General features: G+C 35.6%; 1 protein-coding gene and 1 pseudogene across 1 annotated transcript; both read left to right on the plus strand.

The window, feature by feature from the left end:
* Positions 1 to 783: 783 nt before the first annotated feature.
* On the plus strand, positions 784 to 4,588 carry LOC107870463 (serine/threonine-protein kinase BRI1-like 2). Its single transcript, XM_016716998.2, has one exon. The coding sequence runs from the start codon at positions 942 to 944 to the stop codon at positions 4,338 to 4,340; it is 3,399 nt and encodes a 1,132-aa protein (XP_016572484.2). The 5' UTR covers positions 784 to 941; the 3' UTR covers positions 4,341 to 4,588.
* A 982-nt stretch (positions 4,589 to 5,570) lies between these two features.
* LOC124898449 lies at positions 5,571 to 8,905 on the plus strand (annotated as a pseudogene).
* Positions 8,906 to 19,288: the final 10,383 nt, after the last annotated feature.

The following is a 19,288-nucleotide window of genomic DNA, read 5'->3' on the forward strand; positions in this document are numbered from 1 at the left end:
AACAATGCAGAAAATCTCGCTTAAGGGAATCGATTAAAAGAGTAATAGTATAGAGTTATGATATGTGAAACATATTTAAATCTATATACTTAAAAAGTATCTAATTATATGGACCTACAAAGGGAAAAAAAAAATGAAAGAATATTAATTGAAAATACATAATTGGTTTCACTATTAAACTACATCACCTACCAAGACTTTGGTCCAATGACTAATATACTTCAATTCATTATTTTTTTTTTTAAATTCCTCTCGTGTTCCCTCCTTTTTCAATTTACAAAAATCTTCATTAAATAAATCAACTACAAACAAACATAAACACTTTACTTGGGTCGAGGGTTTATTAGAAACAACCTCTCCACCTACCAAGGTAGGGCAAAGTGTGTACACACTAACCTGCCTAAACCCAAATTGTGGAATTACATTGAGTTGTTATTGTTTTTGTACACGAACACAAAATTAAGAACAATTAACAATAAATAAACACAATGCTTTACTTGAGCCGAGAGTCTATCAAAAACATAAACCTCTTTACCTCCCAAGGTATGGATAACGTAGAGTATACACTACCTTCTCTAGACCCCACATGTGGGATTACCATGGATTGTTGTTGTTGTACACAAGTACAAAATTTAAGGTTGCATACAAGCCCTTGTGGTCCAGAACTTCCTAAATCCCACATATAGCGAGAGCTTGAGTGCGCCCTTTTGTAAGAAAAGGAAAGACAACTACTTTTTCAAAAGTTAGCTCTTCTGCTTTGCACCATGAGGAATTTTTTCTCATCATAGTAAGCACTCTCTTTACTCCTTTTGTGCTCCTTTTGACATTCATTTTCTCCTCAAAATAACACAATCATCTTCCAACACTCACAAAAGCTTACTCTCTAAGCTCTCTCTTCTTTCTTCTTTCATCTTTTTTTCTATCTATTTTCTGCATTGATAATGGACACTAATTCACACCATTTTGATCAATTCTTCCACTATGTTATAACATTCATTTTCTTGGCTTTTGCCTTGATTCTTGCATCCGAAAACGCGGTTGCTTCCTCCATTAAAACTGATGCGGAGGCACTTTTGTTGTTCAAGAACATGATACAAAAAGACCCTTCTGGTGTTTTATCAGGATGGCAGCTTAAAAATAATCCATGTTCATGGAATGGTGTCACTTGCAATAGTCTTGGAAGAGTTACAACTCTTGATCTTCAGCAATCTGAACTTGTTGGAGAGGTTTCTTTTTCCCCTTTTAACTCTCTAGATATGTTAACTGTCCTTAATCTGTCTTCAAATTCGTTCCATGTAAATGCCTCAACGTCTTTGAGTCAGTTACCTTATAGTTTGAAGCAACTTGAACTATCATTTAGTGGCTTAGCAGGCTTTGTACCTGAGAACTTCTTTGAAAGATGTCCAAATCTTGAATATGTTAGTCTTTCTTTCAATAACTTAACAGGTTCTTTGCCTCAGAATTTCTTGTTGCATACCGATAAGTTGCAGTATCTTTCAATGGACTATAATAATCTCACAGGCTCAATTTCTGATCTTAAGATTGAGACTTGTAATTCCTTGTTACGTCTCGATTTGTCAGGGAATCAGATAACTGATTCAATTCCTGCTGCTTTATCTAATTGTACAACTCTTCAAGAACTTGTTTTGGCTGAGAATTACTTTTCTGGTCCAATTCCAAATTCTTTTGGTGAGCTTAAGAGCTTGCAGAGATTGGATCTTTCCAAGAATCATTTAACAGGTTGGATTCCATCTGAATTGGGAAACTCATGTAGTTCACTTTTTGAACTCAAGCTTTCTAATAACAACATCACTGGTTCAATTCCGAATTCCTTCTCATCATGTTCTTCTCTTCAGAATCTTGATTTGTCGAACAATAATCTAACTGGTTCATTTCCTGATTCCATCCTTCAGAATTTAGCTTCTTTAGAGACTTTGCAAATGAGTAGCAACAAGATTTCTGGTCCATTTCCTGCTTCCCTTTCATTCTGCAAGAAACTCCGCGTCATAGACTTTAGCTCCAACATGATCAAGGGGATAATACCACCGGATTTATGCCCTGGAGCTTCCTCATTGGAAGAGCTGAGAGCACCAGATAATTCACTTTATGGTCCAATTCCATCTCAATTGTCTCAATGTTCACAGCTCAAGACAATTGATTTTAGTTTGAACTATTTGAATGGTTCAATTCCATCAGAACTAGTAAAACTTGAGAATCTTGAACAGCTTATTGCTTGGTACAATAGTTTGGAAGGGAATATACCGGCGGAGTTGGGAAAATGCAGCAACTTGAAGAATCTTATTCTTAATAATAACTACTTGAGTGGGAAAATACCAGTTGAATTGTTCAATTGTGGTAATCTTGAGTGGATTTCCCTCACAAGTAATGGACTAAGTGGTGAGATTCCTAAAGAATTTAGCCATCTTTCAAGGCTGGCTGTTTTGCAACTAGCAAATAACAGCTTGAGTGGTCAGATTCCAAGTGAATTAGTCAATTGTAGTAGCTTGGTTTGGCTGGACTTAAGCAGCAATAGGTTAACGGGGGAGATCCCACCGCGACTTGGTAGGCAGCAAGGAGCTAAAGCTTTGAGTGGAATTCTCTCAGGTAACACTTTGGTGTTTGTCCGAAATGTGGGAAATTCATGCAAAGGAGTTGGAGGATTGCTTGAGTTCTATGGAATTCACCCTGAAAGGCTTTTACAGGTTCCATCACTAAAGAGTTGTGATTTCACTCGGTTGTATTCTGGTCCGGTTCTTAGTGCTTTTACTCGGTATCAAACTATCGAGTACCTTGATCTTTCTTACAATGAGCTTCGTGGGAAAATCCCTGATGAATTCGGTGACATGATAGCTTTGCAAGTGCTTGTTATATCACACAACCAATTGTCAGGAGAGATTCCTTCATCACTTGGAGGGCTAAAGAATTTGGGAGTGTTTGATGCATCACATAACAGATTGCAGGGTCAAATTCCTGATTCATTTTCACTTCTTTCTTTCTTGGTTCAAATTGACCTGTCGAATAATGAATTGACAGGGCAAATTCCACAAAGGGGTCAGCTCAGTACACTTCCTGCAAGCCAATATGCAAACAATCCAGGACTTTGTGGGGTTCCGTTGCCCGAATGCCAATATACCTCACCTGCCACCAATACGAATGGAGACGGAGGAGGAGGAAAAAGAAATTCAACTTCATCTTGGGCTAATAGCATTGTTCTTGGAGTTCTCATTTCCATTGCCTCAGTCTGCATTTTGATTGTTTGGGCTATTGCTATGCGTGCAAGGCGAAGAGAGGCTGAAGGAGTGAAAATGCTTAGTAGTCTGAGCGCTAATTATGCAGCTTCAACGTGGAAGATTGACAAAGAGAAGGAGCCATTGAGCATCAATGTAGCCACTTTCCAAAGACAGCTTAGGAAGTTGAAGTTCTCACAACTTATCGAGGCCACAAATGGATTCTCAGCTGCAAGTCTCATTGGCTCTGGAGGGTTTGGAGAAGTCTTCAAGGCAACATTGAAGGATGGATCTAGTGTTGCAATCAAGAAACTCATCAGGCTAAGCTGCCAAGGTGACCGGGAGTTCATGGCTGAAATGGAGACATTAGGAAAGATCAAGCACAAGAACCTTGTACCCCTCTTGGGGTACTGCAAGGTTGGTGAGGAGAGACTTCTTGTTTATGAGTTCATGGAATACGGCAGCCTTGAAGAAATGCTACACGGAAAGACAAGAACGCGCGACAGAAGGATCCTAACATGGGAGGAAAGGAAAAAGATAGCAAGAGGAGCAGCCAAAGGACTCTGCTTCCTTCACCACAATTGCATCCCACACATCATACACCGTGACATGAAGTCAAGCAACGTGCTATTAGACAACGAAATGGATGCCAGGGTGTCCGATTTTGGCATGGCAAGGCTCATAAGCGCGCTGGACACGCATCTCAGCGTGTCCACACTAGCAGGGACACCAGGATATGTGCCACCTGAGTACTATCAGAGTTTTAGGTGCACTGCAAAGGGGGACGTTTACTCGTTTGGAGTCGTGCTTCTTGAACTGTTAACGGGTAAAAGACCAACAGATAAGGAAGATTTTGGTGACACAAACTTGGTAGGATGGGTGAAAATGAAAGTAAGAGAAGGGAAATCAATGGAAGTGATTGATCAAGAATTGGTATCAGTAACAAAAGGGAATGATGAAGCAGAAGTATTAGAAGTGAAAGAAATGATAAGGTACTTAGAGATAACAATGCAATGTGTAGAGGATTTTGCATCAAAAAGGCCTAATATGTTGCAAGTTGTGGCTATGTTGAGAGAACTTATGCCTGGAAGTAGTTCAAGCAACAGTGGCTAAAGAGCAAACCAATAAAACCAAAAGGAAAAAAAAAAGAGAGAGAAATGGTTTTTTCTCAAGATTAGTTGTGGAGACAAAAAAACCAAAAGAATGTAAAATTCTTTCTTCTTTTCTTTGTGCTAGTATTCAGATGCATTTGTACTTAAGTCTTTGCAATATTATGTCATGTTTCAGTCTTGTGTGGATATTGTTTACATATAATGATGTACTAATTGATAATAATAAACTAACTTCATCTCAACAATAAATGTGTGTGCTATTTGTACTAACAGTCAATATTAACTCAAGAAATACATGGAACATCATTAAAGAAGGAGGTTGTAACTATAAAAGAAAGGAAAGAAGAACATATAATAGAAAATGAAAAGGAATTGAACTTAAGCCAAGCGGAGCATAAGTTCTTTAAGGTCATAGGTATAACTTGTGGAGTATAATGATGCCAAAATGTTCTCGTCCTGTGAAAAAGTTATTTATATTGAGGGGAAAAATTAAACACCAAACATGAAAAGGGGCAAAGTGCAAATGACCCATCTAAAAGGTACAACAAATCACAAACATAAGACTCTTGAGCTTTTAGAATTGTTTAGATCCTGTTTAATATTTCTAGGCTTTGATATCAAAAGGTATCAAGAATTCTGGTGCTATAGTGGATGATGTAAAGCCCAAAAGACTCCCAACAATCCCTTTTTTGTCACATTTACCTATTTGAGAGTACATAATGGAGGGATGTTATACCTGTGGATACACTTATTATTATCTGTGTGGTACAGTTACAAAGATATTATATACGTGTGGATATAATGTGTTTCACTATCGTTATAAGTGTGGACACAATGTCATTCCTCTGTAGAGATACTCTATACATAGGATACACTTATTATGCGCGCGGATATATTGTTCACTATTATTATGCAGGCGGATACGTTGATATAGTATATTTTCGCTTCGTGCGAAAACACTATAAGTGTTATCATCTTTGGTAATTATACAAACTATCACTACGTTTCGTAATTAAGTGCAAAACTTGTTAAATTTGACAAGATTCTAGAACTAGTGTGAACATATGACTACAACTGAAGTGACCGTTTGACTAGAACTAATGTGAACATTTGACTAGAAGTAGTGTGAACGTTTGACTAGAATTAGTGTAACCATTTGAAAAAAGGTAATTCTTCTTTGGGATGAAATGTCAAAGTTCAACTTGTAGTCGAAATTTTTGACTATCATTAAATGATTGCTGTTGGAGTTCATGAAGTTTTGGTGATTGATAAATAAGCTGAAACATATTAGCTGAAGTGGTTTACATATGCTCATGCAAAACATGATGAGTTCATAAAGAGTTCATTGATGAAAGAAGACAAGAGTGTTAGATTGCACGAACGGACAAACTAATACAGTTGATACACTCAAATTAAATATCATGTGGGGATCTGAAGAATTTGAGATTGAATGCAACACTTGAAGATAAGAGAAGTTAAGCTGAAGTGGGAGTTCTACTTGGAATAACACTCTAATGGAGACAAGAGTTCTAAAAGAGTAAGAAGTTTGATTTGAAGAACACCTTGAAGAGAAAGTTGTGCTTAAATAGAGGCAGTGACTTTCACAGTCACTCACACATTAATAATGCCAAAAGGCAATTGCTAAATTGACTTGATAGGGTGCAGCTTGAAGACTAAAGGAACACATTGCGGAACTTGGTCCTGACACCTCGAAAGATAAAAAGCCTTAGTCTTTATGTATTGGGATTGATTCTTGAGTTGTAACTTTAATGTAATTCTAGTCTCAGTAAAGTATAAACTAAATTAGAATCATTGTCTTCAAGTTAAGAAACTTGAAGACTTGGAATCACATACATTAGGAGGTTTGTGAGTTTTGCTTTGAATAGGAGTTAGAATTTATAATTCCTAGATTATTGAAGTCTTGTAATTTATAGTTTTTGAGGCTTAAGTTGTTTAGTGAAATGGGGTGAAATCCTGTAGAGGTACATGCCATAATTTTTCACACTTTTTTGAGGCAGGTGTTTTCCAAGTGAAAATAATATCTCTTTTACTTATTCAGTTACTGCATAGTTGAAACACGTTAGACAACTTGTTTCACTCTTAGGCTACAATTAAGCAGCTATAAGTAAATTTATAGGTTGCATACTCTATAAATTGGTATTAGAGCGAGGTTATCTTGAAAGGGTTAACACCTAAGATAAGATTGTGATGAACTCCACACCATCGATTAGACACAGTGAAGATCAGTCAACAACTAGACCACCACTCTTTGATGAGTCTTATTTCATTTGGTGGAAAGATAGGATGGAAATGTATCTTTAATAAGAGGACTATGAATTGTGGGACAGGATCAATGATGGACCAATAATTCCTATGGAGACAGTTGATAGAGAACAAGTGAAAAATTCAGAAGTGAATTCACCCCTGAGGATCTTGTTGCATTAAGGAAGAATGCAAAGGCCAAAACATTCTTGTTTGTGGTCTTGGCCCAGCTGAATACAATAGGGTGTCAAACTGTACTGTGGCTAAGAAATTCTAGGATGCCTTGGTGAATTCACATGAAGGTACAAGTCAAGTGAGGAAGTTCAGAATTGCCTTACTTTTTCACTGAATATGAGGCCTTTAAAATGAAGGAAAACAAATCACTTTAGGACATGATAATGTAACACCCCAAAAATTTAAACTAAGAATAGAATCATGCTTCAAGTACATGTAAAATAACAGTTCATGTTTTGATAGTATTGGATATGATTTAGACATGTATTAAGGCCACAAGTAACTTCTAACTCATAGTCAAGTCAAAACTTCCCTTACCGATTGATTTCTTGTGAAGTATTTTGCTACAGTCAGATTAAAATGAACATAAATCCTAGATTATGAATTACTTTTTCTATCAATACCCATCAAATGATAGATATTTGAATTATCTTTCCAATGCATCCTGTTTTGCCTTAATCCCGATATTAGAGTAAAAAGTTATGATAATTTAAATTATCTTTCCAATACATCCTGTTTTTCCATAATCTGATATCAGAATAAAAAGTTATGACATTTACTGAAGCACTATCAAAGCTGTCAGTGACAACAACTCTCGTCCCCAGACCCTACAGATCATTACCAAACTCATCGGGACCGATTCCAACAACTTCTCTGATGATTTTAGAAGGATTGTTTGGTCTTTTTTCACTCTTTTAACTCCAAAACTACGTCTTTTTAAATGTTATAAGAGGTTTTCATGTATTTAATCACCCCAAATCCCTTATTATTTACCCCAACTCATTCTAAGTCAAAAAATCAAGCATTCAACTCTCAAGCAAGCCTAAGCCTATGATTTTTCTCAAAGACAGATTCCCAAGGCGTCAATCCAAGATTTCATTAGTCCAGGTATGTGGGTTTTCAATAAGGGGTTCCTTTCACCCTTATGTCCAAAACCTAGTTTTAAAATATGATTTTTAGTTATGATTTCTATGAACTCATGATTTAGGGTCAATACCAATTATTTCAAATTCTTGAAAATCCGATTCTTTTATTTTATTATATTATTATAATTCTCATCCAAAGTTATTATGCATAATTTTCATGGATTAAACTCAGTTGTTTTAATATGTGATGTATTATGCATGTTTTATAGATTTCAACCCCTTTCAGAATAATTTATGCATAACTTGGTGGATTTCAGTCTGTATTAGTTGATATATCATGTTTTCCCATAAAATTTAGTCTCTTTACATACCTAAAATTATGAACCCTTAGTATGTTGATAAATTTATGATTTTAGACTTGTGTTATGAAATTTCACATTTCTCTTTAGATTGTAAAATTTATCATGATAATTGCATTCTTCAGAGATGACGGATTATGGATACCCGATGACCCAAGATATCATGTATTATCAATCAAGCACTTAGTCTTTTAAATTGCAAGGTTGGTGATGAGAGACTTCTTGCTTATGAGTTTATGAAATATGATAGCCTTGAAGAAATGCTACATGGTAAGATAAGAACGAGTGACAGAAGGATCTTAACATGGGAGGAAGGGAAAAGATAGCAAGAAGAGCAGCCAAAGGACTCTGCTTCCTTCACCATAATTATATCCCACACATCATACACTTGACATGAAGTTAAGAAACATTCTATTATACAATAAAATGGATGCCAGGGTGTCCGATTTTGGCATGACAAGGCTCATAAGCGCACTGAACACACATCTCAACGTGTCCACACTAGCAGGGACACCAGGATATGTGCCACCTAAGTACTATCAGAGTTTTAGGTGCACTGTAATAGGGGACTTTTACTTGTTTGGAGTTAAGCTTCTTGAACTCCTAACGGGTAAAAAACCAACAGATAAAGAATATTTTGGTGATACAAACTTGGTAGGATGGGTGAAAATGAAAGTAAGAGAAGGGAAATCAATAGAAGTAATTGATCAAGGATTGTTCTCAGTAACAAAAAGGAATAATGAAGCAGAAGTATTAGAAGTGAAAGCAATGATAAGGTACTTACAGAAACAGTGCAATGTGTAGAGGATTTTGCATAAAAAAGGCCTAATATGTTGCAATGTTGAGAGAACTTATGCCCGGAAGTAGTTCAAGAAACAGTGGCTAAAGAGAAAATCAATAAAACCAAAAGGAAAAAATAAGAGAAATATTTTTTTTTCAAGATTAGTCATGGAGAAAAAAAATAGAAATATGTAAAATTCTTTCTTCTTTTGTTTGTGCAAGTATTCAGAAGCATTTGTACTGAGTCATTGCAATATTATGTCAAGTTTCAATCTTGTGTGGATATTGTTTACATACAATGATGTACTAATTGATAATAATTAACTAATTATATCTCAACAATGAATATGTGTGTGCTATTTTTACTAATAGTCAATATTAACTCAAGAAATATATGGAATATCCCAATATTAAAGAAGGAAGTTGTAACTATAAAAGAAAGGAAAGAAGAACATATAATAGAAAATAAAAAAGAATTTGATGGAATATATGGTCCACCGAAACACAACCAGAACAGGCCCCTGAACTTATGAATACATTGAATAACAACTAGAGAAGAGATAATGCATCAACGTAAAGAACACGGGACTTTTATGTGAAAACTTTCTTGCTCAAGAAAGTAAAAACCACGACCTGCCATTCAAGATTTCCAAACTTCACTCTTCTTTAAACATTAGTTTTTACAAACTCCTATAATCACTAACCCTTGTGATAATTCTATCACAAGATAAGTGTGATAACTCTAACCACTTAGAACTGACTAACTCTAGTCACACATCCTAGGTAACTCAATCCAGGATACAACAGTTAAAAGAAGTAACTAAATACCTGAACAGCTTATGCCTAGCTCGAACAACCAACTCTAGTTGCTTCAACTTGAACTAAACTTTGGACAAGTTACATATCTACTATCCTTTATAATTGGGAGTAGATTTACAATATAAGACCAAAAGACTCAATAATAAAACACTCTCACTAGACTTAAGATAAGCAAGCAATCTGGTCCTTATTTAAACTGTGTTCTTGAGCAACTTTTACTTTCTTTTAAAATCCGATACTAATGCTTGTAGAAACTAGGTTTGGTTGTGAGCAAAGTATCCTTATAAATGAGACAACAAAACCTAGGCATCTTGCTATTGGTCAAGGTTCAGTTCCTCTATTGCCGTGTCGCAAACTTGCTGCAGGAAAGTATAGCTTTCACTTATAGCCAAGAACATTATTGTGAACGCACACTTCAAATGAGACCTGGTCCCATGTAATATAATAAGATGACTATCAGGTCCCTTTGTGGAATAGGTTGCCCTTTTTGAGGTATAATATTTTTCCCCTTTTTGATGATGACAAACTATTCCCCCTGTGTTAGGACCACTTGACCACTTGCCCATGTAGCACATTCCCCCTATCAATAACATTTTCCCCTTTTTTGATGATGATAAACTATTCCATCTGCCGTTAGGACCACTTTACCATGTATTAAATTACCCCTATCAATAGCAGCAGGTCCATTCATAATCAAAACCAACAACTTTACCCTTTTGGCAGCATTAAAAAAGACAATAGTAAACTAAGAAATGAGTAAGCAGACAAGTTAATGCATTGCCACTGATGCTACACTGTCATGAATAAAAGAGCAGAGACATAATACATGTAGTAGACAACAATAAGAGAAGATACTTCAGTAACAAGAGGCTAGCACCGGCTACATTATAAGAAGTAAAATACTAAACAACCAAAAATACTACGATTAATAGAGACAAAAAACCAGGTTCAAAAATAGGAGGACATAAGATGAAATACAAAGGGCTTAGAAGGAGATGAATCTAGGAAGAAGATGGTTTGGGAGCTAGGGACTTAATAAATAGTTCTATTTGAGCACTCTCCACAATATGAGTATTCAATAACTGTTTGGTAAGATACTTGACCTCATCCTGAAGACTCAAGGCCTCATCAGTAAGTGCAGTGATTTGTGCCTTCAACTCAGCATTCTCAACCCTCAGAATAGTAGATGCCCCAGGTCTCTCAGATATTAGCTATTGCATCCTAGCCTTCAACTGTGAGATTTCAATCGCATGTGGCCATTGTCACCCTTATCTTCTCCAACTCACCACTTAGGCATTCCTGAATATCCAACAACTCCAACACTTAGGACTTGGTCCCAACTTTCCCTTTGATGAACTCATTTTCAATCAATGTGGTTATAGTAAATATTTGTTTGGCAGTCCCTTGAATACCTTCTACACATTTAATTTAGAAGTACTTGAAGATTTTAGTAAGGAAGTATCCATAAGAAAGCCTATGTTTTCAATCCTTGGCATACAACACTTTATGAAAATGCTCAAGAATTAGAGCAGGTATGTAGATTGATCATTTCAAACTTACTTCCATTAAGAATAGGTCTAATGTAGAGGCTACCATACATTTCTCTGAGTAGGGTAGCATTACCTTATTAATAAATTTGAAAAGCAGCTGGAACTCACCTCTTAGAAACTTTTTTCTAACTGTAGACCTGGAATCTCCACCAACCCTAGAAGTAGGCTACACAAAGGTAAGAGAAGGACATTTTTCTAGACTGAGTTGATCCCATCAATAGGCACGCCAAGGATCTTCCTAAGCAACTTTTCATCTAGAAATATTTTGACTCCTCACACCATTGCAGTGATACTGGATGCATTATCAACATATTCCAATGTAAAGAAGAAGTCATTGATTTTATCTTCATAGACCATTAGTGCACGAGTCTTAAAAAGGTGCAATCAATCTTGGTGTTCAACATACTGAACAAGCTCATTCATTCCAGGTTAATCTCAAATTCTTGTGTTAAAAACCCTCCCAATCAGTACCTTTTAAGATTAGAGGGCCTCATGTCTCTCCTTTCTTGTGAGACTAGGAACTATCTCTTGAATCTTTTTTTTTTCAGGAGGAACCAAGTCCCTCAACCATTTGAATAGTCCTTTCATGCTCTTGTCTGTCACCCTCAATACCAGGTCCTCTAAAAACTTTTATTTTTTACTGTGATTGTTTTTTCTTACTAGAACCCTTTGGCTTAGGTTCTATAGGCTTCACAGGCTTTGAAGATCCCATTCTTTTACTTTTCTCCTAGCAACAATAACAATGTCATCATTAGTCTATATTTCCTTATTTCTATCATGTCCACTACCTTCTTATGAGGTAACATATGATTCTCAGTTGCAATATTTTTCTTAGTATTTTGCTTTTTATTAGTGGCTCGCTTGCTTGCCTTTAATGCATCACTCTTTAATTTTTGCTCTGCCCCCGAGTACTGTAAGATCGTTGAACAAGATTCTCAAAGACTTACTCTTTTCCTAAATATCCTCTTTTCCCTACTCTATTCCAGGAGAGATTTGAAAACATATCTTTCTTATGATTACCCTCAACTAGAGAATGAACAACTTTCTTAGCTATCCTAGTAGAAATAGAGGTACCATTGTATTTAGGATTGGAATATTTTAGGGGATAATTAAAGAACTATGAAGAAGTTGATGCTAATTTTGTTAGACTTTCAACCACCTACTCAGCACCTACCTCAACACCCCTTGGGGATTTCCACACCCCTCAGGCAAATTTTCTTCAAACAGACTTTCTTCTACTTTAGGAAGTTTAACAACCGCATGGGGAACTGGTCCCTTAGACAATTTAGGTGTCACACTTAACTTAGGAATAGAACTAGTTGAGGTGCTCTCAAGAACAATAATAGAGAGTGATTGAGACATGGATTTGGGATATGAGGGATCTTTTCAAAGGTTTCTAGGTCTACACTCAAGAAAAGGATTTGAGTGTCTATCACTAGTTCTTTTTCACCAATACATGACCCAAAGGGCCCTTCAATAACCAAGGATAGTGAAAGATTTTCTTCTGAGAAAGGGTTTTCAAAAGTTGGTGAGGGATTTTCTGAAGATTGTTCAATAATGAGAGCATTTTGTTCCAAGAATGTTTTAACAGGAGATAAAGGAAGAGGTATTTGACTATGAGTAAGAGTTTTGAACTAGTAGAATAGAAATAAACATGGATAAGAGAATTTATATTTATGAGGATGTAGGTTCACAAGAAATCGTATATGTTATTGGTTTGGAGAATATGAAGTAGGAAAGGGGGGTATATAATAGAGATCAAATGAGGTGACTCTTAGACTTAAAATGAAGTGACGTGCATGGTCCCTATTGGACACACTGCTTTATCTTAAAGTTTGATGGGACAATGGTCTGAAGAGAGAAAAAGAGAAAGAGAGAAAGAGATATAGTTGTCCACATGACATTTTTAGGCGGTTATTTTGACATTTTAAAATGTACAAAGTAGTGGTACTAACCTTATAGTATGGACCAGGTCCCTACTTTAGACCTTTTTCTTCTTCTTGAGACTGACCCACAACTCTTTTTAGCTTGACTAATTCACCATGGATTTATATCTGCAAAATTTAAAAGACCATGTTAGACTTGTTTACAAACTAACATTTGGATACATGCCTTCCAATTTTAGCCAATGTAGAGAGAAGAAAAGGAGATGACTATACAAAAACTTAAGTTATTTTAATCAAACCAAGTTTGAGTTTGTTCTTCTCAAACTGATCTCTATGCTGTACCTTGGTGAATATATCAGCCACATGATCTTCAGTTTTGTAGAACTTTACACAAATTGTGCCTTTTTCAATATTGTCTCTCTGGAAGTGATCTATCACATCAATGTGCTTGGTTCTTTTATGTTGAAATAGATTTTTTTACCATGTTGAGAGAACTGGTGTTGTCATGGAATAAGAGAATGTAGTCTGTGATAACTCCAAAATCCTTAAGTTGTTTCTTGATCCATAACATGAGGTAGCAACAACATACTCAGCTTCAGCCGTGGATAGAGCCAAGAGTTTTGCTTTTTTCTTCCCCAGGAGATCAGACTAGATCCTAGAAAATAAGCCATTCATGATGTATTTTTTCTATCCATAAGGTACCCTGTATAATCTATATCAGTATAACCAGTTAGATCAAAAGAGTCACCTGAAGGGTAAATACATGACTAGGTCCTCTGTTCCCTTCAAATACCTCAGAATTCTCTTTGCTGCCTTTAAGTGAGATTTCTTTGGACATTCCTAGAAACTTGAACATATTTCAACACTAAATACAATATCTAGTCTGCTAGCTGTTAGGTATAGAAGAGCTTCAATAATTCCTCCATACACTATTTAATTCATCTTACAGTTTGATTCATTAATGTCCAACTTGTAGCTGATCCCTATAGGAGTGTCCATTGGATTGGCATCATTCATGTAGAATCTTCTCAGTAGCTCCTTGATATACTTTTCTTGACAAATCATAGTCCCTATAGAAGTTTGTTGATTTGCAAACCTCAAAAGAAGCTTAAATCTCCCATCATGCTTATCTCAATTTCACTTCCCATAAGCTTGGCAAAGTCTTTACACAGTATATCTGAGGTTGCTCCAAAAATTATATCATCCACATAGACTTAAACTATAAACAGATTTGCTCCTCTTGACTTCAAAAAAGGATGTTAACAATTTTTCTCCTCTTGAGTCCATTCTCAAGAAGAAACTTGGAAAGCCTCTCATACCTCTGGGATCTTGCTTTAAGCCATAAAGAGCCTTGTTAAATTGTATTACATAATTTGGATGATCAATATATTCAAACCCTATAGGTTGTTTTGACATATACCTTATCTTTCAGATACCCATTTAAGAAGGCACTCTTGATATCTATTTCAAATAATTTAGACCCTATGTAAGAAACAAAGGCAATAAGGATTCTAATTGCTTTTATTCTTGCCACAAGGGCAAAAGTCTCATCATAGTCAATGCCTTAATTTTGTTTGTATCCTTAAACTACCAATCTGGCTTTGTTTTTAACAATAATTCCATATTCATCCGTTTTGTTCCTATAGACCCACCTGGTCCCTATGACATCTTTGACTACAGACCTAGGAACCAGATGCCACACTTTGCTTCTGTGAACTTGAATTAGTTTTTCTTACATAAAAAACACCCAATCAATATCCTTTAGATCTTTTTTTATATTTTTGGGTTCAATAATGGAGATGAAGGATGAAAAGGCATCTTGATTTCTTACCTTGGATCTGGTTTGCATTCTAGGGTCCAAAGGTGATGTAAGATTCTCAAGAGTATGGGAGGACTTATTCTTCCAATTTGACTCTCTGATTTTTGACTTCTCTTGATTAGAGTTGGGTTCCTCACTTCCTTGATTATTGGGAATCTGAGTGAGTAAACCAGTGTCGTCAAGATCATCTTCTGAAGGATCTGGTCCCTCATTGGATTTGACATCTTTATGTCCATGACTCTCATTGTTCTGAGTTTCATCATTTTTTGTATTTTTTTTGATATGTTCTTCCTTCATTATTTAAGGAGTCTTTTTGAATTTGTAGAAGCTTCTCTAGTTCTACATCATCCTTATACCTTAAATTCTCCATACTTCCTAATTTATCAAAAATGATATGAACACTTTCTTCAACACATAGGGTCCTATTGTTAAAATCTTGTAAGCCTTGCTAGTTGATAAATACCCGCCAAACACTCCCTTACCACTCTTGGGATAAAACTTCCCAAGATCATCTTTGTCATTATTCAAGACAAAGCACTTACATCCAAAGGCTCTCAGGTACCCAAGCTTGGGTTTTCTGTTGTTTAGCAGTTTATAGGGAGTCTTGTTTGGCATAAATCTGATAAGGCATCTGTTAGTCACATAACAAGCAATGTTGATATCTTCAGTCCATAAGTTTTTTGGAAGAACAGAATCTATCAGCATTGCTTTGGCAATGTCTACCTATGTCCTGTTCTTCCTTTCCATAATTTTATTTTGTTGAGGGGTCCTAGGTGTTGAGAAGTTATGACTGATCCTACGATTTTCACAAAATTGACTCATCTTTGCATTTTCAAACTCAGTCTCATAGTCTGATCTATTCTCTGTAACCTTGGGATTGTACTTTGCTTGAATTTTATTGACAAGTGAGATGAAAGATTCAAAAGTTTCATCCTTGGTTCTCAAGAATATAGTCTAAGTGAATCCTGAAAAGTCATCAATTATTACAAAGATATACCTCTTTCCTCTTCTATTTTAAACCTTAACTGGTCCATACACATTCATATGCAACGACTTTAGAGGTCTGTAGTGCTGACATACTTTTTCTGTTTGAATAACGACCATATCTGCTTTTCTCTAGCACAAGCATCTCAAACTTTGTCTTCTAAAAATCTGATCTTGGGAATTCCATGGACCAGGTCCCTAACAACTATTTTATTTAGCAATAATGAGCTCACATGTCCTAGTCTTTGATGCCACAATTCAGTGCTATCATTTTTAGCACTAAGACATGTAAGCTCATCACTTAAAATGAGCTAAGATCTACTACATACTTATTTTTGCACCCTTAGCTTTCAGAATCACTTCACCTGAACTGATATTGGTAACAGTGCATCTATCTAACTTAAACTTGACTTTATTTCCTCTGTCATAGATCTGTGACACACTCAGAAGACTATACTTTAATACATTGAAAAAATACATATTTTTAATTGCATGATCTGGTCATCTTCCATTCTTACCAATACCTTCAATATTTTCCTTTTTTATTTCCAAAGAAGACAATTCCACCATGAAGTTTCTTGAGTGAGAGAAAGTTTTCTGTTCTTCCAGTCATGTGCTTGGAGCATTCATTGTCCATGAACCAGCATTGAATGCTTTATTTTTCTCTCACCTGTATTTTCAATCACTTGTTAGACATGGAAACTCATTCGAGTCTAAGTTCCCAATAAAATGACAAAAGAGTAATCAAAGACCTTTTGGTCCAGTTAGCTAGTTTTTAGTGACAGTTTGTTACATGAGTACCTGGTCCCCAATGCCTCAGTCTAGATTTCCTATCATATTTGTTATTATCATGATTATACACCTCAAAGATTTTCTCACCCTTTTTTCTAGACTCGTAGTCCCTCTTTAAATTCCTCTTTCTGCCATAATGGGTACACAAAAGATTGTCAAACACTGAGACATACTTATTATGGGGATGATAAAGGGGGTTGACATACTTTCTACCTAGACCCTGCACTCCATTAGATTTCTGATTTGTTAGGCTGGTCAATAATTTAGAATAAGCAGTCTACTTAAGTGATTTATGAAGTTCCTTTTTGACTCGAATTAAGTCCTCTTCTTGCTAGGAGTTTCTACTTAAGAAGGCTACAAAAAGTTTTTTAGACTTTTCTAACTTCTTAAGTTCTAGCTACAAACTATTAGTTTCCTCTTTTCCCTTAGATTGGTCTACATAGTCACTCAACATCTTTTCTTTAAGATCATCATTTTTATAGAATAATTAATCTTTCTTCCAACTCAGACACTATGATAATAAGAGATATTTTTTTATTTTCAGAAACTTCAAGGATTTCAGTCCAGAGATCTTTCTCATTAATAAGCTCTACCCAGAAGTCTATCAAGGCACTTGACAAACCCTCAAATCTCTTTAGAGAGTAATTATTAAGATTTTATTTGAAATCAACAAGAGTTACCTTTTCATCATCAGACTTGGTCATGAATGCAAAGAGTAAATCAAAGGAATTATTTGAATCTTCAATCAACATCATCAAAATATCTTAAGGGTGTTGATAGTTATCAGATTTACTCGATGAGTCTCCCCAGGATACCAAGGCTTGCTTGACAACATAGTCAGCACCTGTTCTACTTCTCACTTTGTCTTAAATCGATCCTTCTGTGTTACTTTATTTGGTACACCTCTTCCATAGTCTTGTGCTCTACTTCGTGTATTGGGAAATCCTTGATGAAGTGGCCAGCTTTTCCACATTTATAACACATGTCATTTCCTGTGGCTGATCTGCTAGAGATCCCTCTTCATTTAAATTCTTTATTTTTTCTCATAACCCTAAGAAATCTCTTAGTTATGTAAGCTACATTCTCATTGTCTTCACATTAGCTACTTTAAGTACCAAAATATTTTTTTCTTTGGTTCGTTCTTATCCTGCTGCTTTTTCATTTATAGGTCTTTAGGTTTCCTATGAGCTCATCCATTATGAGAGTTTTTAGGTGTCTTGCTTCAGTAATAGCACTGACTTTGTTCTCCCATGACTTGAGAAGAATATTGAGAACTTTCTTCACTTGGTTGGTGGGCCTAATGTCCTCACTTAGACTGTGCAATTCATTGGTGATAGATGTAAACCTAGTGAATATTCATTGTATAGTTTCTCCTCCTTCATAGTAAATATTTAATATTGAGTGGTAAGCATATCAACTTTTGACTCTTTTACTTGGATAGTTCCCCCATGAGCAATTTTCAAACAGTCTTAGATCTCTTTAGCAGATTTACAAGTAGAGATCCTATTATACTCATTAGGTCCTATCCCACATATTAGAAACTTCTTAGTCTTGCTGTTCTTTTCAATCTTTTTATGATTACCTTCATCATATTCTCTTTAAGTTTTGGGGATGAGTTTGGTGACCTCTCATTATTTTACTTCCCTCTTAGTAATATATGAACCATCAAGAATAACATCAATTAGATCACTATCTTCTGTCATTATAAATTCATATATTCTTGTCTTCCACCAGATATAGTATTAGCCATTGAATCTCGAGGGTATGGTGATTGACTAACCTTCTTCCAGGTTTAATGAAGCAACTATTTGAGGTGGATCCTCTCTAGGTGTTACTTTTTAGAGAGAGATATCTGTAATACTAATTGATAAAATATATAAGTCTACTAATACACAATCGAACCAGGTCCCTAAACTTAAGAATATAGTAACAACTAGAGAAGATATAATGCATCAAAGTAAGAAACAGAAGAGTTTTACGTGGAAACTTGCTTTCTCAAGGGAAGTAAATACCACGACCTGACATTCAAGATTCCCAAAACTTTATTCTTCTTCAAACCACTAAGTGATTATAAACTCTTATAATCACTAACCCTTATGATAACTCTATTACAAGACAAGTGTGATAACTCTAACATACTTAGAACTGACTAAATCTAGTCATACATCCTAGGTAATTCTACCTAGGACACAATGCTTGAAAGAAATAACTAAATACTTGACCAACTTATGCCCAACTCGAATAACCAACTCTAGTTGCTTCAACTCAAACTAAACTTTGGACAAGCTACAAATCTACTATCCTTTATAATCAGGAGAAGATTTACAGTATAAGACCAAATGACTCAATAATACAATAGACACATTAGACTTAAGATAAGCAAGCAATCAGGTCCCTGTGTAAACTGTGTTCTTGAGGATCTTTTACTAGCTTTTGAAATTCGATACTAATGTTTGTAAAAACTAGGTTTTGTTGTGAGCAAAGGATACTTATAAATGAGACTACAAAACCTAAGTGTCTTGTTGTTGTCGAGGTACAGTTCCTCTATTTCTGCACCACCAATTTTCTGTAGGAAAGTACAACTTTCAGCTGTAGTCA

This window comes from Capsicum annuum, chromosome 5 (genome assembly GCF_002878395.1).
Source record: "Capsicum annuum cultivar UCD-10X-F1 chromosome 5, UCD10Xv1.1, whole genome shotgun sequence".
Taxonomy (NCBI): Eukaryota; Viridiplantae; Streptophyta; class Magnoliopsida; order Solanales; family Solanaceae; genus Capsicum; species Capsicum annuum.